At 34.4% G+C, this 24,521-nt stretch overlaps 1 protein-coding gene across 4 annotated transcripts in view; it reads left to right on the forward strand.

The window, feature by feature from the left end:
• The window catches only part of SYCP2 (synaptonemal complex protein 2), a 74,677-nt gene that overhangs the window by 23,189 nt on the left and 26,967 nt on the right, over positions 1-24,521 (forward strand). For 3 of the 4 annotated variants that reach the window (XM_068524560.1, XM_068524559.1, XM_068524562.1), the window contains 13 exons: positions 877-962; positions 2,902-2,987; positions 3,264-3,298; positions 4,156-4,298; positions 4,382-4,434; positions 5,786-5,831; positions 6,376-6,471; positions 11,580-11,640; positions 18,347-18,495; positions 19,678-19,752; positions 20,196-20,342; positions 22,998-23,097; positions 23,948-24,105. In XM_068524560.1, coding sequence (XP_068380661.1) covers positions 877-962; positions 2,902-2,987; positions 3,264-3,298; positions 4,156-4,298; positions 4,382-4,434; positions 5,786-5,831; positions 6,376-6,471; positions 11,580-11,640; positions 18,347-18,495; positions 19,678-19,752; positions 20,196-20,342; positions 22,998-23,097; positions 23,948-24,105 — 1,235 coding nt within the window. The remainder of the gene's footprint in view (positions 1-876; positions 963-2,901; positions 2,988-3,263; positions 3,299-4,155; positions 4,299-4,381; positions 4,435-5,785; positions 5,832-6,375; positions 6,472-11,579; positions 11,641-18,346; positions 18,496-19,677; positions 19,753-20,195; positions 20,343-22,997; positions 23,098-23,947; positions 24,106-24,521) is intronic. The other variant, XM_068524561.1, reaches the window with a different exon arrangement.

Consider the following 24,521-nt stretch of genomic DNA (forward strand, 5'->3'; position numbering starts at 1 on the left):
GGATTGGTAATTGGGGCCGGTGAATTGTTTATAAATAAAGGAACAGCTAATTGCTGCCAAAGCGTTTAAAAATATCAATTGCTATTTATTTCAGTCGTAGTTAACGCTACCTTTTCATTGGTTTCTTTGCAATTAACATAACAATCTAGTCTAAATTCTTAAGTTTTTAAGGGAGAAAACAGTCCTAAAGCACCAGTGATTATGAAGTGATCCAACTGGTTTTTTTTTTAAGTAAATCACTTTATCTTTTCAAGTAATTCAGTGATTGTTTTTTTCTTTTAATGTAGTCACTTTGTAAAGTGCATTTTCTGTTGCAGCGTTGCCATTAGTTAAAATTATTTTAGAAATCTGCATCATGAATTAACATGTAGCAAATTCCTCTTAATATACTTAGTATTAATAAAGCCTTGTCTTTTGAGAGAAAAGGGTCAAATTTTAGAAATAGGTCAAGATATTTAGATCTTCATGAAGTCTGGAGGTGTTAATGGCCGTTATGGAATTTTGGAGGTATGACTATAAATTACTGAGGCCAGTTTTCATAAAAACCTCAAATTAGACGTTTCCAGTTTTGGACTGTATTTATTTATCCAAAAAAGTAATAAATACTGCTTTAAGTGCCTCAAAGGGGAAGCTGGATCTGGGGTTATTCCTTTGCCAGAGTTAAAATCAGTCACATCTGTTTGAATGGTGTTTTTCGAAGTTACATAGCTAGTTAATGGCAGAACCAGGACTGAATTTCATGCTTCCTGGTGCCCAGGCCAGTCCTTGGGCCTTCTTCTGAACTGAATTAGTATGTCCGATTTCTATTAACACATATAAGATTGTCATTTAAAAGAGTTTAAAATACACATTTGTCAATAATTTACTTTTATTCAGGTAAAAGGCAAGTAGTGGAAAGTTTCGTACCTCGAATTTGTGCCCTGGTTATTGACTCAAGAGTGAATATTTGTATTCAGCAGGAGGTAAAGTCATTTTTTAGATTTTCTTTGAAAACTTAAAGAGAAGGTGAAGACAATTTGGTAGCAATTTATCAAATTGAATAATTATTTTATCTTGGCACTAAATTATCATGTAGTGTATCTCTGTTGTCTTAATTCATTGTCTGACATGATGAAATATATTGGGTTGGCCAAAAAGTTCCTTCGGTTTTTAAGTTTAAAAAAAAGACACATTTTACATTTTCACCAAGAACTTTATTGAACAACATATTCACTGTTTTGTTCCACTACCTTCTGCCATTTTTCAGGCAACTTGATAATTCCATCTGCCCAAAACTTTTTACCTTTTTGAGCAAAGAACTGTTCTAGGTACCTTTTACAGTCTTCCAGGGAATTGACACTTTTTTCCAGTAAGAGAATTTTGTAAAGACTGAAATAAATGGAAATCCGAAGATGCTATGTCTGATGAATATGGCAGATGAATCAGAACTTCCCAGCCAAGCTGTAAGAGTTTTTGCCTGGTCATCAAAGAAACATGCGGTCTTGTGTTATCCTGATGGAAGATTATGTGTTTTCTGTTGACTAATTCTGGACGCTTTTGGTCGAGTGCCGCTTTCAGTTGGTCTAATCGAGAGCAGTACTTGTTGGACTTAATCGTTTCTTTTTCCGGAAGAAGCTCCTAATAGAGGACTCCCTTCCAATCCCACCATATATGCAACATCACCTTCTTTGGATGAAGACCGGCCTTTGGTGTGGTTGGTGGTGGTTCATTTCTCTTTCCCCAGTGTCTCTTCCGCTCCATATTATTGTACAGTATCCACTTTCCATCACCCGTCACAATTTGTTTTAAAAACAGAACGTTTTCGTTATGTTTCAGTAGAGAATTGCATGTGGAAATACGGTCAAGAAGGTTTTCTTTGCTTAACTTATGTGGAACACAAACATCAAAGCGATTAACATAACCAAGCTGGTGCAAATGATTTTCAACGCTTGATTTGTATATTTTGAGTATGTCGGCTATCTCCCGCGTGGTACAACGTTGATTGTTCTCAGTTAATGTCTTGATTTGATCGCTGTCAACGTCAACTGGTCTACCCGACCGTGGGGCATCATCCAGGGAGAAATCTCCAGCATGAAACTTCGCAGACCACTTTTGACATGTTTCGTCAGTCACAACACCTTCTCCATACATTGCACAAATCTTTTTTTGCGTTTCAGTTGCATGTTCACCTTTCTTGAAACAACAAAGCATAATAGGCCAAAAATGTTGCTTTTTTCTTCCATCTTCAATATTAAAATGACTACACAAAAATTCACCAGTTTTGGTAAGTTCTTTTTAAATGCACGCTGATATGGCAGCTGTCACAGTACAATCTAACAAAATTGTTTCGGATGAAGTTAAAGACTCCTAAGCGCTACTAGAGCCATCTTATGGAAAAAAAACGCCAAACACACCTTTTGGCCAACCCAATATTACCTAAATATGTATTGAAAATTCATAAGCATGTGGGTTTATGTATACATATATAGCTCATATGAAAATAAACTATACCATCTAGATATTAGTAGTTCCTAAGTAAATGCTAAAAATAACCTGTATTAGTATATATGTATATATATATGTGTACATGTGTATAGTCATAAGAACAAATATGAATAGGGTAATATTTTTTGCTGCTTTAGTTCTTAGAGTAATAATAAACATATGTCATACTGCAAAGAGTATAACTGCTTTGAGTACAGGAATCATGGTATATTCTATTTTTGATATCCTGTGTTTTATGTTTTCCTGTATTCACTATTTTATGCTTTATACTCTTTCCTCCACCCTTCTTTCCCTGCATAAAATGCTGTGATTAAGAAAAAATAGGCTTCTAAGTTTATGTACCTACAATATATCTTTATGTACTTAATGTTTCACTGAATATATAAAGTTAATGGATTATGTATTTTTCTTTTCTAGACTCTAAAAATAATGAATGCTATGCTGGACAAAATGCCTCAAGATGCCAGGAAAATACTCTCTAACCAAGAAATGTTAATTCTCATGTAATAATTTGTACTATATTTCTTTAATTAGTGGTTCAAGTCAAGAATTTAAAGGATGTTTTATAAGGCAAATAAGGCAACCATGAGTTGCATTAATAATTAAAACTGATAAACTCTTGTAGGTTTCTAGTATAATTTATATATACGTTTTCTGCCAAAGTCTGTGATACTAATCAATTGTAAATTTTGGTGAAGTTTTTTCCCCCAAACATACGAGCTTTCTAGTTAATTGATACTTGTCTAGTCTAGTATATAACCTGTTGTTTTGATTCACAGGAGTAGTATGGGAGAAAGGATTTTAGATGCTGGAGGTAAGTCTTTTTTTCAAAATGTTCGTATTTGAAATTACTCCAAATTTATTAATAGACTATAATATCTAAGTAGTCAAAATAATATTAACATTATAATGTAGTGAAATTATGCGAGGGAATTATAAACTGTGTATAATCAAGCAATTTTTAATTACCTTAATAAGTAATTAAAGGATAAATACCTGTGGGACTAAAAAAATAAGTATGATAACAGGAGTTGTCAAATATAATTTGTGCCTAATGGTAGGTTTTTGAATAATAATTTTCAAGTAGATTTGGATTCCTTTTGTGAAGAAATTTCTTAAATGTATTTTATGAAATTAAGAGGTTTAATATTCTTGGGATTGATAGATTTGTTTGTAAACAATGTTTTTATTAAAAGAGGTCAAATTTTCTTTCCTAAGTTTCATATGAGAAAATTTTGATGTAGTGATTTACATATAGAACAAACCACTGGTTTAAAGTACTTTAAAATAACTGTAAATATCATGATATGCAAAAGGAAAACAAAGATTACCTGTGATTTATAGACTTCTGTATGAGTTATTTTGTAATTCACAACTCTAATAATGGAATGGAAGAATCTTTGAACATTTAGGAGTTTCTTTTAAATATCCTTAAAAGTTTTTTTTTTACTCCTTTCTTCTCTTAGTAAACTTACTTTGTTATTTGGGCTATATTCATGCCTGTAATGATGAGATGTTTCTAATCTATATGAAGAAAATGGCAAAAGATGAGTAAATTACACTATGTTCCTTATTACTCTTGCTTGTTCTAACAACTTATGAAATGTATTGACTTTTATAAACTTTAATTTTCATAATTTCAAATAATACATTAATTTTTTTTTTTTAAAGATTATGACTTACAAGTGGCTATCATAGAAGCTTTATGTAGAATGACCACAGAAAAACAAAGGCAAGAACTGGCATGTCAGTGGTTTTCAATGGATTTTATTGCTAATGCATTTAAAGGAATTAAAGACACTGAATTTGAAACAGTAAGTAGTGTAAAAATAACAAATTAACAAGTTTTTTTTAAATTACTATGTTTTTTAAAAGCTCTCTCTTTTTTAAAAATTAGGATTGCAGGATATTTCTCAACCTTGTAAATGGCATGCTTGGAGACAAAAGAAGGTAAACAATGCAAAATACAACCATTTAATGATAAAGAAATAGAGCTCAAGAAAGAGCACACAATGGTAGGCTGAAATAATCCTCCACTGGTCTTATTTTGCTTTGTACTTTTTAGAGGAAGGAATACATTTTTATTTAATGAATATTAATTAATAACTTTGTCTAAAATTGGTTTTCTATATTTCAGAATTGCATATATATTATAAATTTGGTGTTTAAGGAACAATAAAAATCTAGGTATAAATATTACTTGAGCTACCTCCTTCGTACACATACTGGAATAAAAATATATAGCAAACATAAATCATCTTCTTTTATAATTAGCATATTGTAAGGATGTTCTTTCTGCAGTTATTTAATCTCAAGAATGGTCATGGAAGGCTAGGTAATATAAACTTTTATCACTTTTGACAATGACAGAAGAGGCATTTTTGTAGTGCAGTGCCTGGCACCTTATAGGTGCTCAGGACACATTGGATTGAATGAGTTCACATTTAGTTTACCTGCTAAGGAAATGAAAGATAGGGTGAGGGTTGTGCGCAGGGAGTCACACTATTTGGATTTGAATAACAGGTTCCCCTCTTCCTGTTCTAATGTTGGACAAGTTATTTAACCTTACTCGCCTCAGTTTCCTTAGCTGTAACATAAGAATACTAATAATATCTACCTCATATGTTTGTTGTGAAGATTAAATGAAACGGTTATACACGTAGTACTTATAGTAGTATCTGACCAAGAAAGTATTCAATGAGTTCAGCCATTTTTATTAGCAGTATTATTCACTTCTACTCTTCTTTTCCCATATAATCTTATGGGAACTTCCACTGTATCAATATCAGTAGTATAAGCTAAATTAGGAATCTCTGTTCATAGTCGATAACATGAAAAGTAATTTGGTTCAGTCACTTTAGTCAAAATGGTAGGTTGAGTAGTATCCTCAAAGTAATATGCTGAGGCCCGTGAGCCACAACTACTGAGCCTGTGCGTCTGGAGCCTGTGCTCCGCAACGGGAGAGGCCGCGACAGTGAGAGGCCCACGCACCGCGATGAAGAGTGGCCCCCGCTCGCCACAACTGGAGAAAGCCCTTGCACAGAAACTAAGACCCAACACATCCAAAAATAAATAAATAAATAAATTTATTAAAAAAAGTAATATGCTGTCTTTCAGAAACAGATTTCCCCTGAACTCTCACTTTAAAGAGTAATAAAGAAGGAAATATGATTTTATTTAAATTGTTGTCACTACTGCCTGATTTCCTTTTGATCCTAGGTGTGATTTGTATGGCAAGTCAAAATTTATGCTGTGAAGGCTTATTAATTTTTTCTTTAATTCAGACTACTTTTTATTTCAGGGTCTTTACATTTCCTTGTTTATCAGCATTTCTTGATAAATATGAGGTAAATTTTAAATTTAGTATGTGTTGTTTTAGTTATTAGATGACTTTTGGTGCAAAGGTCAAGTGAATTGTAGGTTACAAATTGACAAGAACATTAATGTTAGTCATAATTAGATCACAAATACAGCTGGTCTGGTATTCTGGATCTAAGTGACATTTTATGAAATGGCACATTTGTAGCCAAGGATAAATGAAATATAAAGGTTGTACTTCAAATTTTCTTATGTTTCCTTAATCAAGCCCATTATTGTTTATCATTCATGAATATATTCAAACATGAAAATATTTTCAACCTTTATTTGTACTTGGAATATTTGTGATTTTTTGGAGCTAGCTAATTTCTATGTAAAATATTAAGCAGCATTTCTTTTGATTGTTTCTAAATTGATTTAAATGCTGTACTTGCCTGCTCTTTATCTTCCCATACCTTCCAGCTCTACTCTTTTCTTTTTTAAAAAAACTCAACCATGAATATAACATCATAATTTTCTGTTGTCTCTTTTAAAAGCATAGTATATTCTAGTTTTATATGTTTATTTTATCAGTTGAAAATACCATCAGATGAAAAACTTGAGGGATTTTGGATAGATTTTAATCTTGGGAGCCAGACTGTATCATTCTACGTTGCTGGAGACAATGATGTAAGCTTTAGATTCCTCTGTACCATTTTTTGTGTGTGTGTGTGTGTGTGTGTGTGTGTGTGTGTGTATAATGTTGTAATTCAACTTAAGAATATGGATTTCTTTGATATTTATTTTCTCGCTATTTTAATAGATTTCAATGTTAGCTCTAGTAGTTTCGATGAGCATGGTAACCTATCAAGTTAATTAGAAATGAAAATTATTTCTGATGTCTTATTGCAAGAGAAAAATGCTAAAATTTAACACTAGTGTTTAAATATGAGCTTTTCAGAAATTAATTACATGTTAATGATTAAAATTTAACATTCACAGGAACAAAGTGAATTGAATCTAGAAAAGACAGAAGTTACTCCAGTACAGAAGCACTCAGTTAAAAATAACATTAACAGATGAATGACAAAGGGTCTTAACCTTATTCTTTCATAGAATCTTCTGTTTGAAAATAGTGAGGGATTAATTCTTTTTTTGTTTGTTTGTTTACATCTTTATTGGAGTATAATTGCTTTACAACGGTGTGTTAGTTTCTGCTGTATAACAAAGTGGATCAGCTATACGTATACATGTATCCCCATATCCCCTCCCTCGCGTCTCCCACCCCTCTAGTTGGACACAAAGCACTGAGCTGATCTCCCTGTGCTTTGCAGTTGCTTCCTGCTAGCTAGTTATTTTACATTTGGTTGTGAGGGATTGATTCTTATGGTGGTACTTACAAGTGAATTTTAGTTCTTTTCTTTCTGTGCTATATTGTAGCTATGTTTAAACTTTCCAACCAGGTGATATGTTTTCTACTAACCTCTTTTTAACCTGAGGAAAATTCTTGAGGCCTTGTTTCCAAATAGCCACCACTTAATATTTTCTACATTTGCATACTTCTAGCTCAAACTGTATGGCCAAAATCTGAGTAAGAGTTGATTTGCGTTTACTAATCTGACTGCGGCTGCTGATAATACAATGAGGCTTTTAGTCTTTTTAGTCTCTCTCTTGTAAAATCCTGCCTTTTGTTCCAGGTAAACTCTTTATAGACGAACATTAACCAAATGCCTCTTAGGATTTCCATGTACCTTTATTTCTTTTTAGAGTACCTTTTTAGAATGCTTAATTAAAATTGAGTTCCAAAAACTAGCACTACTTCTCAGGGGTACTGATGGTTTTCATTAGTGTATTTATTCTTGCAGCGTTTTTAGGTGTATTTTTAACTGGATTTTCTTCAGGAAGTGGACTTTCATTTTGGGAAAAGAGGATAGAATAGGACTGATGTGGTTCCTGACTTCATTCACTTGGTCTAATGGATGATTCAGACAAGAAAATAAGTAATTTTAGTATTATACTTGATAGGGATAGTATAAAATGCATTTGTAATAAATGCCTCCTATGTTCCTGTCACTGATCTAGAGATGCTGGGAGAGAGTTCTTCCCACAGAGATATTTAGACTCCTCTCCCCTCTGGATTTCTATAGCAGTAGTGCATTCTCCCTGTCTTCAGGCTTACTGTCCTCAAAGCCATTCTTCCATATTGTGGCTGCTTAAAACCCTCCCTTTGTCTCTTTAACATGGTGTTTGAGGGCCTTTATGACCTGGCCCCTGGCTGTTTCTCTGATAATCAGACTGTTCTCTGTGCTTACTGTGTTCTAGCCACATTCATTTTTTTTTTTCTTTTCCTCTAGATCACGCTCTTTTCAAGTCTTTCTACTTGCTGGTTCTAATGCTTAGGAACCTCCAGATCTTTGCGTCTTAGTTCCTTCCCAGTTAGATTTCAGCACAAATGTCACCTCCTTGTAGAGGTATTCTCTGGTAACTCAGTCTGAAGTAGCCACCCAGCCACATTATATCACATTGGCCTCTTTTTTTCTTTTATAGTAGTTATTGCTACTTAAAATCCTTTTGTTTATCTGTTGTTTTTTCTGTTTTTCCCCCCGTAGAACATAAGATTTATTAAACCAGGGACATGTCTTTTCTCATTTATGGCTGTTCAAGGGCTCATTTATTTTAAGAATGAATATATAGAATACTCAAAGAACTGAAAGATACATAGTATGGTTAGTGCATAGAGTTCAAAGGATATTGAAAAGAAATAAGGCAGGCAGTATAGAGCCAAAGAAGGATTATAAGTAGGAGGCAACATCAGTTCAGTGAATATTTAATAAGAACTTACTGTGTGCCAGATATATGCTAGACACTGAGCATCACATTCACGTAAAAGATTCTCCTGGTGGGGATGATCTCGGAGAGGCAGCAGTGAGTGGTGGCGTGAAGCGAGATCTTAATTCCCTGCCCAGGAATTGAACCTGGGTAGCCTGGATGAAAACCAGGAATCCTAGCCACCAGACCCCCTGGCTATTGCCCCCAGTGAAAAATGCATTTCTTACAGAGGCAAAACTGTAAAAAAAAAAAACAGGTACAAAGTTTATTATTTAGAGACATAGCACAACAACTAGTGGGAGAGCACACAGAGAAACAGTTTGTTTAGTTAAGATGGAAGCAAGGCAGAATTACACACTGGGAGAGCAAGGGTGTGGGCCTCCTCCCTAATGAGCACAGTAAAGAGGTGGTTAAGTCATTTATATAGGGCAGTTCTTCCAGGTCTTTGTTTACCTTTGGCCAATTATCTGGTTTCTCAACACCTGACCTGCCCTAGGACACTCCCCGACGGTGCATGGGCAACTTTTTTCCAACATGGATTTCAGCCCAGAGGCCTAGGGGATGGCCTTAGCATCACATATTATGGGGTGGTGCCCCCTCCTTTTTGAACCCCAAGGAGCCTTTCTGTGCATGTGCAATGTTTCCCTTGCACCAAGGATGGGAAATGCATGATGTCTTGATCTTTTAACAGGGTTTAGCCCCTCTCTGTCCCTGCCGTAAAAGTGTCCAATGTCCAGTTATCTACCCTGTTCCTGTTGTTGTTTCTTATATTGAAGTGCAGATCTCGAAATATAGACTGGAGTCCGGTCATAAATATGTAGTCCGGAGCCGGTTTGTCTCTTGCCTCAGGAAATGTAAACATGGGGGTTGGGGGTTGTAATGAATGTCCGGCCTGGAGCCCATCTTCTTCTCACCCCAGGAATTTGGAACAGGAGGCCAGTTGTAAATGTCTAGCTTGGGGCCCACCTGTCTCCTGCCTCAGGGAGAACAGATTAAAAAGGGACAAGACCAGAGGCAGTTAGGAGACTTGCAGTAATCCAGGTGAGAGAAATCACGGTGGCACAGTTTTGGAAAGTGACAGTGGGGATGGATGGAAATGGATGGATTCCAGAAAAACTTGAGGAGGTAGAATTGAGCAGACTTGGTAGTTTGTAGTAAAAAGAGGAAGGATTAATAAAACTTGGGTAACTGGATGGATGAAGATGCTGTCCCAGGAGGATCAGTTTTGTAGGGGAAGATGATGAGCTCAACTTTGGATGTTTTGATTTGGAGGTGTTTGTGGGGTATTCAGCTGAAGATATCTTGTAGGCAGTTGGATATATTGGTCTGAAGTTGAGGTGAGAGAGCTGAGCTGTAAGTGGAGATTTAGAAGCTCTCTGTATATAGATGATAAATAAAACCATGGGATTTAATGAGTGTCTACATGACAGAACTGTGAAAAAAAAAATTTATACAGGATAGGTAGAAGAGACTCTAGCCTGAAGGATACTTGACGAATCAGCCAAAAAAGAACAAAAGGGTATCATGTTATAGAAGACAAAGGAAGGGTGTTTTATGAGCGGAAATGATGAACACTGTCAAAACACATGTTAAATAAATAAAAACTGGCGATCCATGAAAGAGCAATTTCACTTAAGTGATGAGGATTTAGGCATTCCTGGAAAGTTGAAATATTTGTAGAGGAAGTAAAGACAAGGGAAAGAGAACAGTAGAAGCTAAAGTGAGATGTGGATTCAAGGGAGGGGTTTTTTTTTTTAGGTACTTTAAGGATAAGAGTTTTAAAGTTGATGGCTGGGGTGACAGAGAGATTAAATAAAAAACTGAGGTCAAGAGGAGGAGAGTGTAATAGAGGGAGAGTAGGGGTTGAAGATGAAACAAGTGGGTATACTATATCGGTAACTGTTGAAGCTGGGTACGGGCATATTTTGGATTCAGTATACTATGATTTCTATTTTTTATAATCTGTTTGAAAATTTTTATAATGTAGACATTTTTTCAAAAGGAAAGCTTTGAACCAGGTGCCTCCATGTATGAGGAAGAGTCACTTTAAAGTTAGTAGATGATAACCGGTAGGTATGTGTGCCAGCTGGCATGTGCCGCAAAGGGGCAAGGTTTTTACACACAGAGAAATGTGAAGCTGCTCAAAGTGTTGGGGAGAGAGGAGGAGACCACCCCTTTCCTGCTGACCCTGAGGTTTTGAGGTCTGGGAGAATTAGCACCTTAACTGGAGAAGGCTATAATTATAATAGTAGTGGTGCCCTCAGAGTACAGACTGGTTTCAATTAAGGCAAATAAGGGAGGGAGTTAGTGAAGCGATTGAGGATTTAGCAGAATTTCTATACAATGAGTGGTCCTTAAATAGCAAAAGAATTGGATCTATTTTCATCATAAGATTACTGAAGGTTTTAGGATCCCATCTTTTAGGAATGGTTCTAATTTTTACCATGACTTTTTTGTGTGAATTCATATTATTTTATTCACTTATACAAATTTTCAATGAGAATACTTGGAAGGGGAAAACATTTTAGGTTATTATTCACATGCATTCAGTGTTTGAATCTAAGGACAATCAATTAATGAGTGGGAATTGGGGGATGGATATGATCACACAGTATTTCAAAGGAAGAAATGACAGGATTTGGTAATATTTTTTTAAAAGGGTATACTCTAATAAATATGAATGGCTAGTCATTCTTTGCTTTTGGTTAAGAATAGGAAACCATAAAAGTAGTCAGTACTGTCATTTACTTTTAAGAATGAACAAATAGATTAAATGTGACAAGTATAATATATTATCTAGTCAATTGATGGAGCAAGAAATGTGTTATATCAACCAGTTACTTAGTGATACTTAGTAAAAAAAAATAATAATAACCTTTATTGTTTGTATAACTTAAAATGGTGTTTAAAGGAGCTTTAAAGCAAGAATGAATTATTATTTATGATCAAAACCTGTTTTTAAATTTAAGAATCATCAGTGGGAAGCAGTCACTGTGCCTGAGGAAGAAGTACAAATATACAGCATTGAAGGTATTAAACTTGTTTTCTATAACTATCTTCTTGATTCTGTTGGAGTAGAAGTTGCACACTCTATGGAAAAACACAATAGACTGATGAAAGCAGATCAACATTTTCATATGTTCACATTCATAAATTTGATAGTTCAATATCATCAAATTCCCTGACCCCACATTTCCCCCAATATCTTGTATTTATTTCCTTCTCTATCTAGTCTAAAACCCGTGATCAGTCACTTTCTTGTCAATACGTGCTGGACAAAAATCATACACCTTGGCAGACTGGCACCACTCCAAATTCAGATATCAAGACATATTTTAGTTATCTCAGTGGGCATGTAGTGGTATCTCATGATAGCTTTTATTTGCATTTTCCTAATAACCAGTGATGTTGAGCACTTTTTCATGTGCTTAATGGCCACTCATATATCTTCTTCGTGAAGTGTCTGTTTAAATATTTTGTCCATTTTTTTTTTTTTTTTTACTGGACTGTCTTTTTTATTATTAAGTTTTTGAGTTCTTATGTATCCTGGATACGAATCCTTCGACAAATATATGTTCTGTGAGTATTTTCTCCCTATCTGTATCTTATTCATTTTCTCAGTGGTGTCTTTAATGAGCAGAAGTTTTTAAATTTGAAGTCCACATGATCAGTTTTTTTTTTTTCCCATGGTTATTGCTTTGTGTGACCTAAGAAATTTTGCCTACTACCAAGTCACAAAGATGTTCTCCTGTTTTTCTATAAAAACTTCATGGTTTTAGCTTTTATGTTGAGGATTATGATCCATCTCAAATTAATATTTGATTATGGTGTGATATAGGAGGTTCATTTTTTCATATGGGTATACAGTTATTTCAGGACTATTTGATGAAAAGGTTTTCCTTTCCCCACTGGACTTCATTGGTTCCCTTGTTGAAAATCAAATGACTGGTAGAAGTGCAGGTCTTGATGCTGTAGTCCATTCCATTGATCTGTTCCCTATGCCAGTACCACATTGTTTTAATTACTGTAGACTTATAGTGAGTCTTAAAGTGAGATAGTGTTAGTCTTCTAACTGTGGGTTTGGTTTTTTTTTTCAAGACTGTTTTGGAAATTTTAGACCTTTTGAATTTCCATGTAAATTTTAAAATTGGCTTATCAATTGCTACAAAAAGCCTGCTAGAATTACACTGGGATTGTAGTTTGATATCTGGAGAAATAACATTGTAACAATAGTTACACTTCTTTGTGATGTATTATTCTTTTATATATTATTGGAATTGATTTGCAAAATTTAGTTAGGAATTTGGTATTTCATGTTCTAGAAGGTCTAGTTTTCTTTTCCTATAATGTCTGTTTTTTTGGTTTTTTTGTTTTTAAGTTTCAGAATCAGGGCATTGTTAGCTTCATAGGCTGAACTGGCAAGTATTCTATGGTCTTCAGTTTTCTCTAGGAGCATGTGTAGAATTGGTATTGTTTCTTCCTTAAGTACTTGGTAGTATTTACCAGTGAAGCAATCTGGGCTTGCACTTTTACTTTTCTTTGCTGAAGGCTCTTAACTACAAATTCAATTAATTTAATAGATCAGAGGGTTTTTCAGGTTATCTATTTTTTCCCTTGAGTAAACTTTGGTAATTTGTGTCTTTCAAGTAATCATGTTGTCAAGTTTATTGGCATAAAGTGGTTTATAATGGTCCCATTTTATCTTTTTACTGTCTGTAGATTCTGTAGTGATGGTCCCCCTGTTGCTGCTGATACTGCTAAGTTGTCTCTTTTTTTCCTAATCAGTCTGATGAGAGTTATATCAATTTTATTGATATTCTCTAAGAGCCAGCCTTTAGTTTCATCGATTTTTCTCATTTTTGTGTTTTGATTTTCAATTTAATTGATCTGTGCTCTTATATCTGTTCTTTTCTTCTGCTTACTTTAGTTGTAATTTGCTTTCCTGTTTCTAGCGTCTCAGGGTGAAGCTGAAGTCATTGGCCTGAGACCATTTTTTCTCTTCTAATATAGCTGTTTAGTGCTTTACATTCTTCCCCTAAGTACTTCCTTAGCCGCATCCTACAAATTGCCGTGTGCTGTATTTCCATTTTCAGTAATTTATTCTTTTTAAATTTCTCTTTTGGTTTCTTCCTTGACCCATAGGTTTATTTAAAAGTGTTTTATTTAGTTTCTATATACTTGAGATTTCAGGGATATTTTCCTGCTACTGATTTCTAACTTAATTTCATTGTTATGAGAGAGTATACTTTGTATGATTTTTGAGAATCCTTTTCAGTATATTGACACTTATTTTATGACCCAGAATATGGTCTGTCTTGGTGAATGGTGTGAGTGCGCTTGAAGGAATGTGTATTCTGCTGTTGTTGGGTGGAGGGTTGGGTTGATAGTGTTGTCATATATCCTCCCTCATTGTCTGCCTCCTTGTTCTATCACTTATTGAGGGAGCGGTATTGAAGTCACCACTAGAGCTGTGGGTTTTTTTCTATGCAGTTCTGTTATTTTTTCGCTTCAGATATTTTGAATTTCTGTTATTAGTTTTATAAACATTTAGTGGTATTATCTTTTCTTCATAAATTTATCATTATGAAATGACTCTTTTTCCTGTGGTAATATTCTTTGCTCTGCAGTCTACTTTGTATAATATTAGTATACTCTCTCCAAGTTTCTGTTGGTTAATTATAGCATGGCATAGCTTTTCTTTATTTTTAAGTCATTTGTGTCTGTGTATTTAAAGTGGGTTTCTTATAGGCATCATATACTGATACTGGGCATCATATCAGAGACTGTCAGTGTAATTTGATAGTCTCTGCCTTTTGTGGTTTTTAATGTGACTATTGATTTGCTTTAAATTCATCATCTAGCTTTTGTTTTTTCTAAGTGCCATCCCATCTGCCATGTTTCTTTTCCTCTTTTTCTTCTTTGGTGTTAATTCATTTTCAGTGGTTTCATTGTATTTCTTTTGTTGGCTTTATATCCACCTTTTTAGTGGCTGACTTACGGTTTATTTTATACATATTTAACTTAATAGTGTGTGTGTTGAAGTAATATTATACCCCTTTATGAATAGTATAAGAACCTTGTAGTAGTAAACTTCCATTTTTGCTTTCCTGGCCTTTGTGCCATTGCTGCCCATAATGCTAAAAATTTTTTTGCTTCTGAATGTGTCAAAGACCTCATATTATGGTATAATGATATTCTTCTTTATGCAGCCAATTAGTTTTTAAAGAGATTTAAAAGTGGATTAAAAAGTATTTTATATTTACCCACATATTTACCATTTCCAGTGTTCAGCTTTCATTTGTATAGACCCAGATTTCCATCTGGTATTATTTTCCTTCTGCCTAGGTGACTTCTCTAATATTTCTTGACCTGCAGATATGCTGGTGATGAGTTCTTTCAGGTTTTTTATGTCAGAAAGTCTTTATTTTGTTTTTATTTTGCAAAGTATTTTTGATACATATAGAATTCTAGACTGCCTGTTGTCTTCCTTTCAGTGTACTTGAAAGAGGTTACTCTACTCTCTCTTGGCTTGCATTGTTTCTGATGAGAAGTCTGTCACTCTTATGTTTGCTCCTTTTTGTTTAAAGTCTTTTTTCCCCTGGCTGATTTTAAGTTTTTCTATTTATTAGTAGTTTTAAACATTTGATTATAGTGCTTTAGTGTAATTTTCTTCATATTGTTCGTTCTTGAGGTTCATTGAGCTTCCTTGCTTCTAAAGTTTTTATCCACTGTTCTTCAAATATTTTTTTCTGCTCCTTCTTTTTTCTCCTCCTCTCTGGAGGCTCTGATTACATATATACTAAGCTATATGAAGTTCTCCCATAGCTCACTGATTCTCTGGATTCTCTACCCAAACTCCAGGCTTTTATTTCCACTCTCTTTTTTCATTTCGGTAGTTTTTTATTGCTGTGTTTTGTTGCTAGTTAATGTTTTCTTCTGCAGTGTGTAACCTGCTTCTGTTCTATCCTGTGTAATGTTTATCAGGCATTATATTTTTCATCTCTGGAAGTTTGATTTGGGTCTTTTTTAAAGATAAATTTTAAATTTTAGAATAGTTTTAGATTACAGAAAACTTGCCAGAATAGTGTAGAAAGTTTCCATATACACCCTCACGCAGTTTCTCTTATTTTTTTTTATTGTGGTAAAAATCACATAATATTTACCATCTTAACCATTTTTTAGTGTATATAGTTCAGTAGTGTTAAGTACATTCACATTATTGTGAAACAGATCTTCAGAACTTTCGTCATCTTGAGAAATTGAAACTCCATACTCATTGAACAGTTCCCCTTTTTCCCCTCCACCCAGCCCCTGGTAACCACCATTCTACTTTTTGTTTCTATGAAATTGACTATTTTAAGTGGAATCATGCAGCATATGTCTTTTTGTGACTGGCTTATTTCACTTAACATAACGTCCTCTCCTGTAGTTTTAACATCATACATTTTTATGGTACATTTGTCACTGCATCTTAAAAAAGTCTACGTGGATCCTATGTCTTCCTCTATCTCATTCTTTTTCCATTCATAGCCAATTTTGAGAGAATAGTTTTTTACTAAATCTTTCCCTTTCTTGCTCTTCATTTCTGTTCTTTTCTACATTCTGTTTAACATCCCACTCCATCAAAATTTCCACTGAAATTTCAGATGTCAAGGTAATAATTAACTCTTTCATTATCAATATCAGTATACACACTTCAGTCCTTATACTGACCCCTTGGTGGCACACCCCAGACGCCACAGGGATAGTGTCTTCTGTGCTCAGGACTTTTCCAGACCTCACACCGTCTCTCTTCATCTGGCTGTTCATTTGTATCTTTTAATATCCTTTGTAATAAAGTGGTGATGTAGTCTACCTATGTGGAGCAGGCAAGATCTGAATTTTTTACATGACTGGCACTCATGGAAGTTAAAAAAAAGTGTGGACTCTGGAGATCAAGCAATAGTTCTAGTGAAAAAGAGCATCTACAGTTGCAGACTGAAGGAATGGGGAAGCAGCAGCACAATAGGGTGAGGTTAGACCCTTTTATGTTCAATTTATAGGAGTATATAAAATAAAGGCTCCATGGACAGTTTTTAAGTGTTTTTTTGAATGGTTTTGCAGGAGAAAACATATTATTATATTCATTTAAGAATAGTATACTGGAATCCTACAGAAGTATCTAGATAACATTATAAGATCCAAATATGTTGATATCTATAAATACTTGGATTTTATAGGAAGCAACAAAATAGGAAGTTTTCTGGTATCTCAGTAATATTGCTAACTAAAAAGCAAGCCACGATATAGTCTAGGCAGTCAAAGCAAATATCAGAAATTTCAACAAAGTCAGCAGTAAAATATAACAAATATCAACAAATTCTTATGTAGATAGTCATGACATATGTGGAGAATGCTATGTAGAAAAAGGTACAAAGCATTCAGCAAAATAATAAATTGGAAGTAATTCTAATACCATGTTCATGCAAGCAGTGAAGCAAATACTGCATTTACTCTAAGTTCACAGCAAGCTGCAGAAAAAAATTCAAATGCGTATCAGAGGGATATAACAATAAACAAAAATATTCATAAAGATTATAAGTGTTCTAATCTTCATCATCAAAATCTGAAACATTATCATTTTCAACGTCACCTGATCTTTCATCTCTAAAGCCTGAAAACTTTTACTGTTGAGACTTGTGACTGTTTTTTCTTTAAAAAAAAAAAAAAAAAACTGCCAGCATTTTGGATTAGAAACTGCGTTACCACTATCTTCAGGCAACTAATACTTCTTAGTACCATCAAAGGACATCACGGAGGAAGTTTCATGACCATATAGCTGCAAAAGCAAATAAGACATTTTCTGTTTGGGCAAGCCTCATAAGGATCAGAGAGTTTTATAGCCGACAGGGACATTTGTCCTTTGTGGTAGCATGGAGTGGCCAGCGGAGCTTTTCCTGATGCAGACACAAAGTTTTGTCCTTGGTGTGGTCCTTCTCCCTCAGGATGTTTTCCTCTTGCCCAAAAGCAAACACTGGGGGCAGGTGTGGAGACTTCTCAGTCAGCAACAGGAGCACCACCAGAGGTAGGACAGGACCATAGTGGCCTTCGGTCCATAATACAGGCACATTAATTGGGTGCCAGGTAATTTTCTGTAACTTTTTGGAGGAAGGGAGGTGAATACTTCATATAAACTGGCACTTAACAGTATTTTCTTTTCACTGGATTGGTGAATTTATTGAGGATTAGCACTGTATCCTTCTTCCTTCACAATATCCTGGAACTCAAGTTTTTATCAAACGTTCATTGTCAACACGTTTGTAACTGTGGATTTAATAGAAATGTCTTAATAGATGCTTATGCCTAGGAATAGTTAGTTATGGAATTAAAGTTATTTTCTTTTTTGCCTGTTTTAAATTAAGAAAATAGTTTTCTCAGATGTGTCCAAAGAATATTTATTAAGAACCTGTTAGTGTCCAGAATGTACTCAGGGCTTTAGTTCATTAATTATTGTATTACCTTGTAATTTATAGATCAGGAAACTGAGACTTCGAAAAATAAACTGAATTGTTGATTTGTTTATGTAAGTAGTTAGTACCAGAATTGATTAATTTAAATACTGTTAAATCCTAAAAGTTAATTTTATTTCAGTTCATTTTAATTGGTATGCTGCATGCTTTTCTTATTTATAGTATACCTATAGAGTGGTATCATAGGAATGAATGTAAACTAATCAGTGTGATTCCTTTGCGTACAGTGAGAGAATCGAAGAAGCTACTGACTATAACTCTGAAAAATAAAGTAAAAGTTAGTGAAAGAGAAGGGAAGGAATTGCTTTTGTATTTTGATGCATCGTTAGAAATCACTAACGTGACACAAAAAATTTTTGGTGCAAATAAGTATAGGGTAAGTCAAACTCTTTTTAATAAACATTTATTTTCATAATTCTGGAAACTTGCAGTTACTTGGGACTATAAGTTTCATTGATTTTTTTTCCCTACAATTCTTTATAAAATAACATGTAGATTTTTAGTCCTTTAAATCTGTATTGTGGAATGGCCATCAGATTGTTAGCCATACCCTTTCAGATACCGATTAGAAAGAATCTCAGATGACAGAATTAGCAGCAGCTACTCAAAACATTTAATGAATTTCTGTGAGGTGTTTAGAAAGTGAAATGAGACAAAGGCTTGTTTTCAAGATATTAAACATTGTGAGAATTACAGAATGTGCCTCAGAAGAAGTAAGTGGCATATAGAAAATGAAGTATAGATGTTGAAGAAAGAATGCACATTAAGAGTCAGATATGAAGGAAAGGCTATGGAGGTGGGCCTTGAAATGGCCTTTGAAGTTAACGAATGAAATTTAGATAAGATGCTTTCCAGGACTGGAAGACGATATAAGTCGGATATTGTTTAACTGGGAATCAAGGTGGGAATTCATGTTATGTTTAGGGAGATGTTCAGTTGACAAGCTTGGATGGTCCATGTCTTAGTTTGTTCAGGCTACTGTAACAAAAATACCATAGACTGGGTGGCCTAAACAACAAACATTTTTTTCTCATAGTTCTGGAGGCTGTGAGTCAGATCAGGGCGCCAGCAGACTCAGTGTCTGGTGAGGGCCCGTTTCCTGGTTCATCGATGGCCATCTTTTCATGGTGTCCTTACATGGTGGAAGGGGTGAGGGATTTCTCTGGGGTCTGTTTTATAAGAACACTAATTCCATTCATAAGGGCTCTGCCCTTATGACCTTAGCAACCCCCAAAGGCCTCCACTCCTAATAACATCCTTGGGGACTACGTTTCAACATATGAATTGCGGGGGAAAAATTCAGTCTATAGCGTGCAAAAGATTTATGGTGAAGAATAGCAGATAATATGCTTGTGAGGAACCCTTACCAAAATAGCAGGCTAAGACCGTGGGTAGTGGGGAGTCATTGGATTATTCTGAAAAGAGTATTTATATGTATAAATAATAATGATTTAAGATAATTTGGCAATTTTGGAAGGAAACAGGTATAGGAAATAATTGCATTAAAATGGAAAGAACTGGGAGAAAATGACATCCCTTTGAATTAATTTTACTTTAGGAATTTACCAGAAAACAAGGCGTTTCAGTTGCCAAAACATCTGTGCATATTCTTTTTGATGCAAGTGGATCACAGGTATGTGTCTAACTTACTTGATTTTTACCACTGGGCTAAGTTTAACCCTAAATAATAATAGCACAGTAATAAAGTTCATCTTGGAGGGTGAATATCTAAAAAAATAAATTGTCTCAACATAGTGCCCCAATAAGATGTATATACTTTTTAAACATATTAATAATCATTTATTTCAGTACAGAAGGTAGATTGTTATTAATACCAGTTTTGGTAACTTTAAATAAAAATCAGAAGTACATGTTCTTCCACTAACGCCAAAGCCTGTTTTATGTCTATTAACGTTTGAAAAAGGACTAAAAATTATAACAGTACATAGATATAAGACAAAAAGAATTGACCTTTATGAGCGTAAGATGAATGAGCGCTTTACGAAGACATCCAGTGATTTTTGAGAACTGCCTATGGTTTGCAGTTTTAAACACTTTTTCCTTATTCTCCAACAGATTCTAGTCCCAGAAAGTCAAATCTCACCAGTCGAAGAAGAACTCGTTAGCTTGAAAGAAAAAGCTAACCCCCAAGAGGAATTTGCTAAACCTCCAAAATATATCAAAAACAGTAATCAAGTGGGCAGAAAAAATAGGCAGCCTGAGGTATATATGGCATCAAAATAGTCATTTATAAAATAGCATAGGTCAAATCATTGCTATATATAATTATAGAAAAAAGCATCTAGAATTCATGTTTATCAGTCACATTTCAGAGTATTTCCCCTGCCTTTTACAAATGCAAACAAAAGTTAGTGTTTCAAAAAAAAAAAAGTTAGTGTTTCAGTAGATTGTGTTTATATGTAAGGTTTAGGGATTTAGGACAAGGTATACCATACACTTGTAAGTTTCAAATTAGAGATATATAGGAAAGTAACTACCACTTTTTGCATTTATCCTTTCTGTTCTGTCTCTGCACTGGCCAGTACAAATTTATAATGTAATGTTCTGTTTATTTGCATGAGGAAAGAAAGCAAAATACTAGGCTTTTTCTCCTCCTCCTGCTCCATTGAGGATCTCCTCTAGGCCACATGTGACAGAACCATTTCTCAGCCGCCTTCTCCACATCTTGCTGTGACACTTGACATTGCTAACAGCCCTCTCTTTCTTAATGTCCTCTCCTTTGTCTTCTATGTTAGCATTTTAATTCTCTTTTTACTTCTGTTACTACATCAGAGATACTTTCACTGTCTCCTAAATGTAGATTTGCTCTAAAAGCTTGATACCCAGCCTTCTGAACATCTCTGTGCCTTCTCCCTTAGAGAGCTTCCTTCCTGTGCATAATTTAAGCTCTTAAAATGTACCAGGCTTCTGTTCAAAGTTCTATAGCTACATCTCCACTTACTCTTTTAATATTTCCCTGGGTTGTGTCTCTTCAAGCCCTTTCCTAAAGTCTACCTCAAACTCTTTATCTTTTGCCTCAAGTTTGCATCTGCCTCCATACTTCAGTAGTGTTACCATTCATTTTTCTGATGATATCCTTGATTCCAAACTCTTCTCCCCCCATACCTAGAACCAAGGTGCTAGTGATTGTTCTTTCATAGTATCTCTCACATCGTTTCCTCCTTATTATTCCCTTTACCGTTACTCATTTTAGCATACCTAGGTTATACAGTAACCTTCTAATAGTGTCTTTGACACTGTTGCTCCATTTTGTGAGCTACCCTGTGTCGTACACCACTGATTTTTCTTAATACCGGTATCCTCATAGCATTCTTCTGCTCAGAAAGCCTTGTCATCTCTGTGTTTATCCCATTAAATCTAAGTTTTGACTTAGTTTGAAGACATTCTGTAATTTAATATTACTCTATCGAAATACCCTCCACTTTAGTATGGTCAGTTGCTTTACTGTCTCTTTTTTTATGGCATGCTCATTCTTGCCTCTGTACTTTCATTCATGCTGCTTTTACCTCTGCTTATCTAAAGTGTACTTACATTTGTAAATCTTTGTTCATTTTTACTTTCTTAATGGAGCTTTTCCCAATTATTTTTACTAATCTCTCACCTTTAGGCAACTGTAACTCTCACAGCCTCTTCCATACATTGTGTTACTATTTTTCCCTTTAGTCTGTGCCCTTCATTAAATTAAAAGTATCATTTTTGTCAACTGTAGTTCCCTCAGATGATTAGATTATAAAAGCCTTTTTTTGTGTCTTTATATCAGAATCATAACTTGAGTACTTACTAAAAATGCAGATTCTTAGACCCCCCCTCCCCACCTTAAACCTATTGAATCATAACACAAACTCTGGAAAAGATCTTAACCACACTAAAGTTTAAAAAACATTGCACTGTTGTTAAATACACACTGTGTTTTCAATAAGGACTAACTGTTCGAAGCATTTATATGAATAAGTAACTTTTTGGATCTCATTCATTATATACCACTAGAACTGTAATTTCTTTGAGAAGAATCTGCTGATTCAGTAGCTTATTTTCTGGTTCATCTTAGAATTCACATTTCTCCTATCCTTCCCCACCTTTCCTCCATTGCCCCATATACGTACCTACTCAAAACTCCATCAATTTTTTTTTCTCTGTCTTAGGGGCAGGTACCTTTTTCAAAACAGCTGTCTTCTCCGTCTTTATGGTTTGTCATCATGTAGTCCTTTGTACGGCATCCTCTGGAACTCCTGTCCCCTGTAGTCCCGCCTCTGCTTATCTACTTTTGTTGCTCTTATCAGTCATTCTAGGCTAAAGTTAGAAAATGCACATCTTTTTTGGAACACTAGCTTGTGTGCCACTGAGTCTGTGAACTCCTGTAGCTGCTTTTTACTCCAAAGGCAGTTTAGTCTTCACAGAATATTAATACAGTTTTTTAAATGTGTGAAAGTTTTGAAGAAGGCTTAATGTTATGAAAACTTTCACAAACAAGTTTACATAAATATGTGTTCCAAACATTATCCTTATGAAATACAATACGAAATTGTGAGCCAATGGTTAACTAGATAAACTGAGTGTCAATAAAATATTTTCAGCTAATATATAAAGGTACTATACTTCTAAGTCTGGATATTCTTTAAATATTCTTTAAAACAGCATCCTTTACTTGTTTCGGCTATCTATTCAATACCAAACATTAGGATAAAATCCTTCAAGTCAGGCTAAACTACAGATATTTCTGGATATCATATTGTTTATAAAATACCATATGTCTTTTGTGTGTAGTCGAGGCAAAATGTTGTGAATAAAATTATAGGATATTTAATTTCAAAAGAGAATGTATATTTACTGTGTTTTTTTTTTTTCTGATGGTTTAAGATAATTACTCCTAGCAAAAGAAAAATGTCTGAAGCATCAATGATTGTTTCTGGCGCAGATAGATACACTGTGAGAAGTCCAATACTTTTAGTCAGTACATGTAAGTTTTATTGTCTTTGAAGATTCCTAACAAGTATTATTGTTTTAAGCCGGCATTTTTTAAATTCAGGAGTATTTTGGACCTAATTTATCTAGAGTATAATTTGGGGATATAAAAATTAATAAAATATGAACCACAAATGTCTTCTGTCAAAAAATTATAAATGTCTGAGAAGTTTAATGGGTATCCATATAAACATTATTCAGAATATTAATATCCAGCATTAATAATTTGTTGTAATTTTAAGTGGGAGCCAGCATAACATAGTGGATAAAACATTAAATTAATCAGGCTGCTTGGGCTTGTTTCCCCACTCCTGGGTATGTACTTTGTAGCTAAGTTTAGAACCAGTTTCCTTTCTATGAAATGGGACTAAAGTGTCTAACCTCATCAAATTGTTTAAAGGATTAAATAAAAATTATTCATTAAACAAGAAATGTTGTGAAACATTTAGACAGTGCCTTGTACATACTAAGAGCTAAATAAAAATTTACAAATAATCTGATACTGTGTACTAGTTGCTATAAACACAGTATTATTTAATCTTTATGACAATTTAATAGTGACCTTCTGTTCCCAAAATCTGATTGCCTACTGGTAAATTATCTAATATTTGACAAACTTCTCAAACTTAACAGGTCCAAAATAAATTCATCTTTCCACCCTCCCTGCCAGTTTTTCTCCATTTTTTACCTTGGAATATGGCGTCCATATCCAGTTACTCATCTAAGTCAGAAACCTGGGACCCATCTTAGAATCCCCTTTTTTAACCTTCCTCAGCAAAAATTATCTCAGTGAGAGCAACGTAGAAAATCCTACAAATACAGCAGTCCTTTGTCCTCCTTTTTAGCAACACCACGAAGAAGAAGAATTAAACCACCACTGCAAATGATGAGTTCTACAGAAAAACCTGGTGCTTCTAAAACATTGGAAAATGGAGTGGATAATGCTGTATCGCTTAAATCTAGACCATCTGAAGAAAGAAATAGAGGAGATAATACAGACAAAGTAACTTTTCTTTGAAAGCATTTTTAAATAAATTTTTATCAAGTTATTGTAGAAATACATAATTGAGCTAACTACTTTTGCAAGCAGTGAGTGTCTCACTTTTCCTACAGTATTGCTTTTTAAATTTTTTTAGATATCATTTATTGTCCTTGAAAGTAAGGTCTTATCAATCATTTACTGTGCTAACAATAAAATTTAGAAATATTCATTCAGTGTAACTGATTTGTGCATTCAGTAGGAGAAATGGACTTGCCATCATCATTCTTTAGTTTATTATACAAATTAGTGTCTGCTATGGGGAAGGTTCTGGTTTAGAAATATAAGACACAAGTGGAATCTGTCTTTTAGTATCTCAAAGTCTATCATGGGAATTAGACAAATTAATAAGATGATTATAATATTGTATGTGTTCTCAG

This window comes from Eschrichtius robustus, chromosome 16, assembly GCF_028021215.1.
Source record: "Eschrichtius robustus isolate mEscRob2 chromosome 16, mEscRob2.pri, whole genome shotgun sequence".
Classification (NCBI taxonomy): domain Eukaryota; kingdom Metazoa; phylum Chordata; class Mammalia; order Artiodactyla; family Eschrichtiidae; genus Eschrichtius; species Eschrichtius robustus.